This window comes from Taurulus bubalis (assembly GCF_910589615.1).
Source record: "Taurulus bubalis genome assembly, chromosome: 12".
NCBI lineage: Eukaryota > Metazoa > Chordata > Actinopteri > Perciformes > Cottidae > Taurulus > Taurulus bubalis.
In genome coordinates this window covers 10,959,146-10,971,557 of record NC_136600.1, presented here as the reverse complement: position 1 = coordinate 10,971,557, position 12,412 = coordinate 10,959,146, and the positions used below count along the sequence as shown (strand labels likewise).

The following is a 12,412-nucleotide window of genomic DNA, read 5'->3' as shown; positions in this document are numbered from 1 at the left end:
CTCATTCTGAAACCGCTCCACCTACCTTGCAGCTGCAGTGTGAACTTATGTTGTTGTTTGTTTGCTGTTTTCTTCTTCTTCTTCCGCTCCCTCAGGTTCCAGCTCATCTCCAATCCAAACCGGTATGTCGGATGAGGATTCCCGTGCCAGCACCAGCTCTTCTTCATCGCCACCTTCCTCCAGCCAAAACAGACAGAGGGACATACTTTGCAAAAAGAAACGGGAGAGCAAAGCCAGCATGAGCAAGACCTCCAAGCTGCTTTCCACCAGCGCCAAAAGGTAAACAAATATAACCCCCCAGGTTGTTTATGAATAATCCGTTATATTCTGTCAGAACTCAGGTTGTATGCTACAATCGGCCAGTTTCCTCCTAATATTTTGCTTTAATGAAGGTTTTTTTCTTGTGGGAAAATTCCACTTCAAACACGAATCCCAACAACTTTAATTGCATTTAGATGAATCTTGCAAATGTGACGCCACATTGAGATTGCAGAAGAAAAATAAATACAGAAGCATTAACTTTTAAATGTAGTGTTGTCTAGTACCTCCAACATGCACCATTGTTCAGCTGTCACACAAGAATAAATCCCTTTTAGAAGAGGAACACATGCGAATTTATCCTCCAGACAGCAGCTTGAACTGACCACAAAGCACACAGTCACGAGATAACAAAACCGTCTCTCACACTTTTTTATTCATAGCCAGGTTTGGGAGGATTACTTTAAAAATGTAATCTGATAATACTACCTGTTTAAAAAAAAAAAAAACGTATTCCAAGTATCACAATCAAAAAGTGATGTAATCTGATTATATATTGTTACTTTTTGTATTACCTCAATACCAAATATGCAAACGATGACTATGGAAAAGAAACCTGTTGAAATTTCTCACATTATTTTGTGTATAAAGCAGAAAAAAGGAACAACGTCACAGTGCAGTGCGAGTTCTGCCTCCCAGCTGTGAAAATAGTGTCATCGTCCAAGGACTCAAATCATTTGGCACCAGAGTGTCACAGATTTGAACATGGAGCAGCAATTGTACCCGTATAGGTTAAATCAAATTAAGCTACGTGCAGATTTCCAGGTTTATCCTGTTGCTGGACCAGAAATGTGTCGCTTCCCACGAACCATCTTTTCACGCAACCATCTTGAACTGGAAAGTGTAAAAGTATTGTTGTAACTTGGACTTTACTCTGATGTTGTTTCCCTTTTCTGTTTTACATACACAAACAATAGTGAATTTTCCGCCCTGTGAAAGTATTATTATTTTTTTACTAACATAAGTCTCACCGCCAGTGTTGCTTCTGCGATCGAGTGAAACTCATGTCCTCACTTGTTGTAATGTATCTGCATAATCTATTGTTTCTTATTTTAAATCTTAGTTTTTTTTATTACAATCCTGGTCGTAATCCCCATTTTTCGCAAATGTTTCAGTAATGGGATGTAACTGTGAGGGAATGCAATCACCTTTTTATTTGTGTCCTAATGTTGTAATGTGGTTCCATGTGAATCCGTGACTCCCCGAGTCTGATCACAGTTTACTTTACCGATTAGCGTTGCTTCGTTGACTTATAGCAAAAATGACTTCACTCACAAACTAATGCATGTATACGATTTGAGTAAGTATAGCAAAATGTAAATCTCCTTTCAGATCAGTTTCAGTGTTTATTTGTTCCTCACAGTTGAAGGAAGAGTGATGTTTTTGCCAGTGACTGATTATCATTTTTTTCTTTCTTCTGTGTGCAGGATTCAGAAAGAGCTGGCTGATATTACTCTGGACCCTCCGCCAAACTGCAGGTGGGTTTCAGTCTTTGCTTTAAACACACTGATTGTGTGTGTATTGTTTTCTCCTGAAACCTATTGTAGTAATACCTGAACTCAGATACAAAGTACTCGCGCAACTCCAATATTTCTATTATGAATGACCGGGATTGTTCCTCAGCAACACGACGCTGTGACTACACATCGTTTCTCAGCGGTGGGTGGAGATGTTTGTACACCAAAATACTTTTATTTTATAACAATCATGTTACCCTGATTCCATATCTGTGTAGTGATGACGGTATGAAGGGTATTGAATACTTGAACTTGTATGCTGGCAAGTGCAGTATTTCTTTTTCATTAATTAAGACCGAACGTGACAGTGAAGTCCAACTGATACAGGATTGAGTCTGATCTGACTGATAGGGTTGGGCCAGGGTTAGGCCAGGGTTGGGCCAGACAATTTCACACCGGTTTGATATTAAGCCGCACATCGGACCAGTATACCAAATCTGACCACTAGGCGTCGCACTCGACTCAGCAGCCAGTCTGTTAATCCCGCCGTCGTTGCTCGCTACTAATGCAATGTAAACTGGATTTAGCACCCTGACAACGTCGGCGCAGGCTGCTGATGCAGACTACGCTTTAATTTGACAGAAGAGGTGATGTAAGGACAAATGCCAGTTGTATAAAAATCAACTAAATCTATTTTGAGCACATTTTCAGTTTTTCTCTCCTCAAACTAGGAACTAAGAATAAAATCCCCCCACAAAAAGTTTACATCTGATTTATATTTGGTTTTCTTAAAAACAGACTTGTCTACAAAAGACAAAGAAATGATGAACTTCACCAAACTTCAACTTTTTTATTACATTACATGCCTCTTTAAACTCTTTGGTAAGAAAGATCAAACATGTGTAATCGATCATGTCACATCGCCTCCAGCTCCTCACTTTGCTGCTTTTCTTTGTTTTATATGGTAAAAACATAATAATGTTTGGGTTTGGGGTTTTTGTCTGTACAACACAAGTACTTTTCATCTGTCACTTTGTGTTCTTGGAGATTGTGACGACCATTTGTTTTTTATTTTCAAGGCAAATTCAATCGCTTGGAAAAATAATCAGAAGCTTAATCAAAAATTTAAATAATGGCTAGTTGCAGCACTAAATTGATGTGGTGTTCAGCATGAGGACGCTTCAGCAGCTCGGTTTACTTCAAGTGTTGTGATTCGAAAGATTATCCTTTTACAACCAGACGCTCTGGGTTCAAGCTGCCATCGCAGCCGGCTGTCCTCCCTCCGTCGGTGTCCTGAGGCAAATCACTGAAGCCCTCCGTGCTCCAGGGAGCGGTTCTGCAGCAGAGCCCGACCCCTGACCTCCCTGTGAAAAGGAGAAAACAGAGGAATCTCTTCCATCATGGCTCAGTAGATCAAACGAGCCTCCTCAGGCCACAGACCATCCCAAAAATTAACCCCGTCTGGATATCTGTTGCTAACTGGCATGAAACAGTTTGGTATTCACGGTCTCGTTGTTACTGCTGCTTGTCTTCAGACTTCTCCTCAAGTAGAAAGCATATTTTCAGTCTGGGTGGGTGAAAACAATCGATGTATTCTATTGTCTCTACCTGCAACATTACAGCCAGCCAGCCTTCATTTAAAAGTCTATCCATGCAATCAAGCTGTTCGCTGCAGGGAAGCACATGGCATGTGTGAATGTTTAACTTCACCACAAAGCAGGGATGTTTTGTTTTAAATGTGCGTTTGAGTAATGGAAAAAGGACTGTTTTGTATTATACTCCAGTTACTTAATCATGTTTTCATTTTTCCATTCAACATTTGGATTACTTTAAAAATAGCATCTATCTTTTTATTGAATACAATCACAAAACTTGCGTCCAGTTCTTGCAAGACGGGAAACAATAGAAACATTGAGGCGTGTCGTAGTCTGGCCCTGTTAAGAGCTTTCCATCCTAAATAAGTCTGTCTGTATCACGATTACAGCGCGATGGTGTTCTTGGTTAAATTAACGGCTTAAACTCTGGATTAAGGACGGATGACTGCAGCTGAAGGTTCACTCTGAAGGACAACAGCCGTCACAGGTTTCAGCAACAGGCTTCTGCCATTTTAAGTAAATTCACAATGGACCACCTAATTACAACAGCTTAAAGCACAACCTGTCCCAGGCCGGCACTCTGCCAATTACATGTTTTTAAATGAGCACCTCGTATTATGTGATCATGTATTTTTGTAATAACTCAAACGTTCATAATGTGAAAATACACTCGAGCTTAACTTGCTATTGAAGGAGAAGGTTGCACGTGTGCATGTCGCTGATATCAATGAAACGGAAGTCATTAATTCTTTGTTTCTTTCTAACTCGTATCATGAAAGTTAGAAGTTGTTTATTGTACAGATATAAATCAACAGGAAAGTACTAGTTGAGACTCCCAGAAACAAGTACTGTGCAGATTATTTATTTTGGGTTAGGTTGATTTATTAGGGCTGCAACTAACAATTATTTTCCATATCAATTTATCTCCAGATTATTTATTTTACCGAAAAGGCCAAATACAAATCTCATTATTTCCCAGAACCCAAAGTCACATTCTGAAATGTGTTGTTCTTTTTTTTTAACCAGTAAACCAAAACGCAAAAGTCATTCCGTTTTCAACAATATAAAACGGAGAAAAAACACAGCAAATTCTCACATTGGAGAAGATACTGTCAGTACATAAGTGATTGATAGTCTGTCGATCAATCAAACCACCGATCATTTTTATTGAATTAAATTAAATCCATCTCGTTAAATAAAACCACTTCCTCTGGGTTACTGTCCCTTAAGGGAGCTTTTATCTGAAGTTGTATTTTAATGAGTTTGGCTGCTGCCCCTCTGGAAAACTCTTGAAGTTCAAGCTGTTTGACTGTTGAAAGTCTTTTGGTTTATGGAAAAAGGCTTCTTTGAGAAAGTTTAAAACATATCTGATGTAGTTAAACCAACATATATCTTATATGATATCAAAATGAATTGCTCCTGCATCCCTTAATGGATTATCATGAATGCTGATGAGAGAAGACGGGTTGTTTTGAGGCTATGTGTGTCGGAGGGAATGTGTTCCCATCATTACAATGAACCATTTAGAAGTCTTTCATAAGGAGAAAGTTTCCATTCGTCACATTAACACTTATTTCTTTTCACATTTGTCCAAACTGGGCTGCCTGGATCGATCTTTCTACGTCGTAGCTGGCTGAAAACACTGAAAAACGTCCGCGTTAGTGTTCAAAAAACGCACAGCGGAGCACAACATCTGCCCCAAACCATTGTGGATCAATAACACTGTCTCATACTCGTGACCCCAGAGGGGTTCGAGACCACATGTTCTGCATGTAAGAGGGATAAAAGCCGCGGATGCTTTGAGCAAAAATCAATACAGATTACAGATTGTGACGCGTCGACACATCACCGGGGATTTGCTTTGAAGGGAGGCGTCTGCACAGGGGACATGAAACTTTCGAAGGGGGAAAAATTACAAGCTTTGTGACCGCTAATCTGTGAAAGTCACTTTGCAGGAATGTATCGGTGTATTTTAGGCCCTAATTATTGCCTAAATCCACTGGAAATGTGATGTAGGTGTTATATAAAACAATGTTTTTCGCCTTGATACCTTTGAGCTTCAGAAATAAAGACGATATTTCACACGGTATCGACTCCGACAGAATAGATTTACTTAACTTAGGTGGAATTTGCCCTTTTTTTATGCCACATGCAGCAGATCTTGAATGAAAAATGTTCCTTTCATAATCCGTTTCAGTTCAGCTCTTTACTGAAGAAAGAAAATAAAACGCCCACGTCCTCCAGAAGGCTGCCAGGAAGCTTTTAGTTGTGCAGCGATTCATCAAGTTCTACACACAAGTACATGAATGAATATGTGACTTTCATACTGTAGTACACACTGCGTTGCTTACTCCATTGATGTAGATGCAGTTGCATCTGCTCGAACCAACAGAAGCATATCATCTATATTGACAGTCCTCCTCGGTGTGTGTGGGTGTCTTTTCCACCGACTGTTTATTCATTATCATGCTGCATTTCCTGAGAGATTTACTTAGTAATGGTGTTTTCCCCCTGGCGATGTTTTTCTGCTGTAAGTGAACGTGTTTTTTGTTTTGCTGCCTACAGCGCCGGCCCGAAAGGAGACAACATCTATGAGTGGAGGTCGACCATCCTGGGACCACCGGGCTCTGTGTACGAGGGAGGCGTCTTCTTCCTGGACATCGCCTTCACGCCAGACTACCCCTTCAAACCCCCCAAGGTACTGATATCAGTACTATGTGTCAGTTACACTCATGCAGACTGAACAAAACCTTTACTGTAGTGTAAGCAACCGTGTTTCCTGCCGTGGTTATAAAACAAGACAAATTTATATCAAATCTGCTTTACGGCTGCACTTCACATGTTGATCCCAGACATTAATATCCAAAAGAACATGAGAGCTATATTACAAAGAAACCCTTTTACGTTGATGTCGGTAAACGGCACCAAGCTGACCGACTTTCTGACTCATGCTCGATATGAAAGTTAAGTTCTGTCATGGGGGAGTTTCTGCTGAAGTCACAGATGTTGTTTTTAAAATGTTTAGCTTTGAAAGTGTTCCTGACACGACGAGTCTGGTGTTTTTCTATCTCTGTGTCGAATCCCCTGAAAAGTCCATAAGCAATATTGTCTGTGTTCTTAAGACTTTCTGAATTCACTAACTTGTCTTTGGCACTTGCGTCAGTTACCAATGAAGAATATTACATGGTTATAGGATTTATTTTTCAAGGGAAAATATTTGTTTATATTCGTTTTAAAAGGCAAAATAATTTCCTTAAACTGCTGCAGTTGTTGGTCGTAACTTTAACAGTTAAGGGTTAGTGTGTGTGTGTGTGTGTGTGTGTGTGTGTGTGTGTGTGTGTGTGTGTGTGTGTGTGTGTGTGTGTGTGTGTGCGCGTGTGCGCGTGTGCGCCTCCTGCACTTAACTATGAGTTGTAGATTTTGCTTTTGTCTGACGTGTTGGAGCATAAACAAAAGTGCTTACTGGCTCATCCTGAAGCAACACAACAGCACAAAATACGATCTTCTGGAGAACGTGCTCTCTCTAGTTTAAACACAGATTTACAGTCTTACTATGTCAGGCCTGATTTAATTTTTTTGTAATAACACTAGTTAGTGTGGTCAGTCATGATGAACATTTAGCATCTGTTTTCTTTTTTGTTTTCAGTTATGTAGAGGGTGCCACAGGAAGCCACTTATCACACATCATGTGTTGGGTTTTCTCTTTCACAATAAAAGCTTTCTTTTCTTTTTTGCTCACTCCTGATTTGTGAGAATCAGAATCAGAACCATTTATTGCCATGTATGTTTACACATACAAGGAGTTTATCCTGGTGGAAGGTGCATAACATTTAACAATAACAACAATAAACATTTAACGATAAATTAATTATTTGCATGTCTACAGTGGTTATAGTACACAGTCAGGGTAGGAAATTTACATATTGTTTGGGGGGCAATTTTTGCCCCCACCGACTGAAATCCAGGGGCATTTAAAACAAAATTGGGGCAATTTTTGAAACTTGTGAAATAACATTTAACCTTTGTTCAAAATAATAAATATACTTATTTAGGCTTACAGTATATGAGCAAATGGCAACAATAAGCAAACAATTAGGCAGTAGTAGGCACAAAAGAACAAACAGAAAACATACATCAGACATTCATATTTAATTTTATTCTTATTTCTTTGTGGTAATTTATTGTTATTACATCTTTTTAAATAACTATTAACAATTCTAACTTTTTTTATAATTCAAAATTATATATATATTATAATTTTTTTGTTACCTTAATCACGTTGTACCTATTATGCCGTGTTCACACCGGACGCGACGCGAATTTGCGTCGCCGCGTCCACCGCGGAAGTTTACTCGCGCGAGTAGAAAGAGGGTGTTCACACCAAACGCGAATTCGCGGCGTGACCAAAGGGGCGTGGCTTAGCTCTGTTGCTTGCCTCTGTGAGAGACAAGCGACGAAGCTTTCATTTCCGCTATCAACCATGGAATAAATAACCACTAGTTCTGCTTTATATTTGTTGTGGAAGTCCCAAACATGTCGGAACATGAAACGCCCTCGTATTTGTGTTCATAACATCATCCGTAGCCGCACACAGCTCGGTGAATTTCACCGACTCCTCCAGGAACTGCGTCTCCCGTATCTCCGTAAAACGATACCGATTATGCCATCCATCATGGAAATAACCACCAGTTCTGCTTTATACTTTTTTGTGTAAACTCCACATATGTCGGAACATCAAACTCCATGGTGTCTGGGTTCATAATATTATCCGTAGTCCCACAACAGCGTATCAATGAAGCCGCTGTCAGCGCTGGTTCAGGCGGAGCAGCAGCAGATTCATTCAGAAACGGGGAGACGGCGGTGGTGACGGGCGGAGCTTCTCAACGCTGATTCTCAACGCTGATTGGCTGCCGCAACTTTGCGTCACGCGATTTCTCCGCCAGAGTTGGGATAATTCAACTCACGCGAATTCGCGCCGCGTCCTTCGCTTTGTTCGCCCCAGGTCAAACGTTCTGTTCGCGCCGCTTCCAACGCGTCTATCTCGCCGCAAATTCGCGCCGCAGCGCGTCTGTGGATTGACTTAACATGTAAACTGGTCGCGCCGCAAATTCGCGTCGCGTCCGGTGTGAACACGGCATTAAGGGTGGGAATCACCAAAGGTCCCACGATTCGATGTTATAACGATACTATGATATATTGAGTATTGCAATTTATTCCCTTTTTTCCACCGCAAATTGTCCCCAAAGGAAAACTTTGTCAACATATTGTATCTAAGAAGATAGAGCTTTCAGTCTGTTTATCTCACTTCAATCATTTTTATTGCAGCAAAATGTGATTGTCAAGCAGACAAACTGACCAACATGTCATCAATGTTGTCATTCGAGCTGGATGCGCTGAAGATGGGGCGGGGCTTATCTCCGTGCAGTTTTCATTTACGTCTTCCACCATGGAAATAACCACTCCTTCTGCTGTAAACTTGTTGTGGAAATCCCAAAAACATCGGAACGTTAAACGCCCTCGTGTCTGGGTTTATAATATTTTCCGTGGCCACACAGCTCGCTGGATTTCACGCGAGGAAGTGCGTCTCGATGACGACGGCTTCCAGCGCTGCTAGAGGACCCGGAGCCAGTTTGATGCTTTATTTTACGTCCTTGAGCAGCGCCGTGTCGCGCATGTTGTCCTGTGTGTTGCGCAACAGTTTTGAGAGCAGCGGCGCTACGAGTGACAGGAAGTCCAGACGGTTAATTTAAACGCGGACGGCGCATTTCTAATTTCTAAGTTCATTACATTTCTTAGTTCATTAAATTATCAGAATTATTAGAGGAAATTATGGGGGCATTTTTTGCCCCTCTCCTAGTGATATCAGGGGCAAAATTATGTTTCTTAGGGGCAGTTTTGCCCTTTGCCCTCGTTTCCGATGCTGCAAAGAGTAGATACATAGTGGGTCATTTGTTTGTCCCCACAGGTTTATTTGGACCAATTAAGTTATATTAAGGCATTATGATGGCAATCTCCATAGTAAATAGTTTTGTTGGTTTTACCAAGGCTCATTTCCAGTGGGATGAAATGTGTGTGTGTGTGTGTATATATGTGTGTGTATATATATATATATATATATATATATATATATATATATATATATATATATGGTGATATTAGTCTCAAAAAACGCTCAGTGTGAACATAACAAAAGATGTGTTTCAAAATGGAAACAGTAGTGTGTAGACGGCCTGAGAAACAAAGCTGCATCTGAAGATTTATCTGCATGAAATGCATCTCCTCTTTGCCGCTACATGTACTGCAGATACACACTAACGGGGAAACACACTGAATCGCTCGTTTTTCCCACAGCTCACTTGATCTAATATAATGTTAGTTTTTTTGCAATTCATCGAACATTTACAGTAAATAAATAATGTGCTCTCACTTCTGCCTTTAACGAGAGATTTCTAGCTCCTGGCATTTAAAAGTACCTATTTTCAGCCACTAGAGGGCTTTCATGTCCTGCAGATGAAAATAAATGCTTAGATAAGCCCTGACTGCAGGTTTGATACTGAAGGGCTAGGTTTAGAGCCTTAATGTAATGATTATTAACAACATGATAACAGCACAGAAGTGGTTTACATTCAGCATTCATACCACTGTGTCAAGTGTTTCTAGTCATAACTCTGTATCTTATTCAGGCGCCCATAAGAGCTTAGAGCTTTAAAATGTAAGTATATGATAACATTTAGGTTCTCATTTATGTCTCAGAAGTTTTGGGTTGACACCATTTAATTTGGTGCTAAATTTTTATCATTTTTGACCACTCAAGAATTTATATAAATGATCAGAAATCCTTCCTAAATGCCACATTAAGACACAAAGACCTTGAGGAATTCCTCAGAAAAATCCATGCAATAAAAGTATGCAGAAATATTCAAATACATCATTATAGATCTTTATATTGCATGTTTTTTCCCAAACTGCATGTGATTACCATAAAGCAAGCATGTCTTTTTTTTTGAGACACCCCTTTGCTTCAAAACCGAGCATGCAGATGGTTTAAAGTTCCTACATTAATACAGACAAACACATCTTTATTAAAAGACGACTGCCAAAGACTTCATTCTTTTGAGGTCGTCGTTGGCTAAACAATAGTACGACATGTTTTCTCCCCCCCGACTGTGAACTGCTTCCTGTCTGTGCGTCCTTAGGTGACCTTTCGTACGAGGATCTATCACTGCAACATCAACAGTCAGGGTGTGATCTGTCTGGACATCCTGAAGGACAACTGGAGTCCCGCGCTCACCATCTCCAAGGTGCTGCTGTCCATCTGCTCCCTGCTCACAGACTGTAACCCAGGTGAGACTGAATGTGAGGATGTAAGTGTTTGAGGTGGACTTCACAAGTTCAGTTATATTTTAAATGTTCAGCATGCTGCAATAAGTGGCTTAAATAAATGTGTCATAGTGGCAGCCATGAACTTAAAGAAAGCTTTTCTTTATGTTTTTGTCTCGCCGGCATTCTTCAAATCTCACGTTTTCCGCGCTACTATGTGTCCGAGTGGAGAGACGGGAGGATACATGAATATTAATCGCACCGTTCAGGCTGAGGTGTCGGAATGAGATTGAAGTTCACTTTTCAAGCGCAACAAATTTGGCCTAAACAGCTTCTCCATGGTTTCACAAAACAGGAATCTGAAACTTGTGTGTATGCAAATGCTGTTCAATTTAGCCGGCCCTGCCACTTTGAATACTCGGCGTCATCTGGACATCCTATTCAACTGCACGTTGCTCTTAAGTGTGAAAGCCGAAAGGGCGTTTTGGCATTTTACCACCACAAAGTTAAATTTGTACCGCAGAAGATTCAATGGCACACGTTGATTGTTCTGACGGCCAACTGCTGCTAAAGATGGGGACAGGGCTCGTCTGATTCTGTACACAGATTTGACTCTATAATGTACAAGAATCACGACCTTCTAACCCCTAATAGGTATTCAGAGTAGATTTTGAAACGGGTAAGTTTAGGTTGTGGAATCGGTACAAAGATTTCTAAGGGAACGAAATCCTCGGCTAAAACAAGTAATTATAGTTTATAAATAAAGAGAACTAGCAAATGGTGAGAGCCAGATGTTAATGTGTGTATAAACTCTTCTGTGAGTTGTTCCTCTCTTTGTCTGTGTTTTTTTAATAAATATATATATATATATATATATATAGATAGATATATATATATATATATCTATCTATATATATATATATATATCATTTCTTTGATCGTTTTCAGGCGCAAACCAACTGAACTTAAAAACCTATATTGTTTTTTTTCCCGTTCAGCCGACCCCCTGGTGGGAAGCATCGCCACCCAGTACACGACTAACAGAGCGGAGCATGACCGAACAGCCAAACAGTGGACGAAGCGATACGCCACATAAACCCACAGAGGGCGGCGTCGGCGGTCGGGAGGAAGAGGAGTAAGGAGGGGTGGGGGTCTCCGGGGCGTTTGTGTTGGGGGTGTGGGGGGTTTATTTCTATCTCAGATTTTTAGTACTTTATTGTCTGGTATATTTTTTGCTTCCTGATTAAGTTATCTCAACGAATATGGTAATAAAGGAACACAATGGAAAAGGAAATCTTGCCTGCCTTTTTTTTTTACCCTTATTGTTATTTAAAGGTTGGATTTAATGTGTAAACCTGATGAACAATAATCACTAAACACTTCAATGAGTATTCCAAGTTGTACTGTGATGACTGTCATAATGTGTAACTTTATGTGATAATTTGGTAACACTTTACTTAAACCCTCCATATTTAGAATCCATAAGATGTATACAAACATTTAATAATTAGTATAATAAGTGTTCATTAATGCCTTTGCCAACAACTACTGTGTACCTCGTGTGGGCACACATGGTGTGTAAACATTGTAACTGTTGACAAATGTCCGGAGATAAGAACATTTACTAATCTCCTTACAACTACATCATGTTACAAACCATTTATTAAATAGTATTATAGTGCGTGTAAAAGATAAGGGAATTAACGGTAGTTAAAGTACTGA

The 12,412-nt window shown here is 40.1% G+C and overlaps 1 protein-coding gene across 1 annotated transcript in view; it reads left to right on the top strand.

Annotated features, from left to right (window-relative positions):
* Positions 1–11,827, top strand: part of ube2e2 (ubiquitin-conjugating enzyme E2E 2) — a 40,529-nt gene extending 28,702 nt beyond the window's left edge. Inside the window, exons 2-6 of the mRNA XM_079228088.1 lie at positions 96–279; positions 1,746–1,796; positions 5,936–6,068; positions 10,567–10,714; positions 11,689–11,827. Coding sequence (XP_079084214.1) covers positions 125–279; positions 1,746–1,796; positions 5,936–6,068; positions 10,567–10,714; positions 11,689–11,786 — 585 coding nt within the window. The 5' untranslated portion in view covers positions 96–124 and the 3' untranslated portion in view covers positions 11,787–11,827. The remainder of the gene's footprint in view (positions 1–95; positions 280–1,745; positions 1,797–5,935; positions 6,069–10,566; positions 10,715–11,688) is intronic.
* Positions 11,828–12,412: the final 585 nt, after the last annotated feature.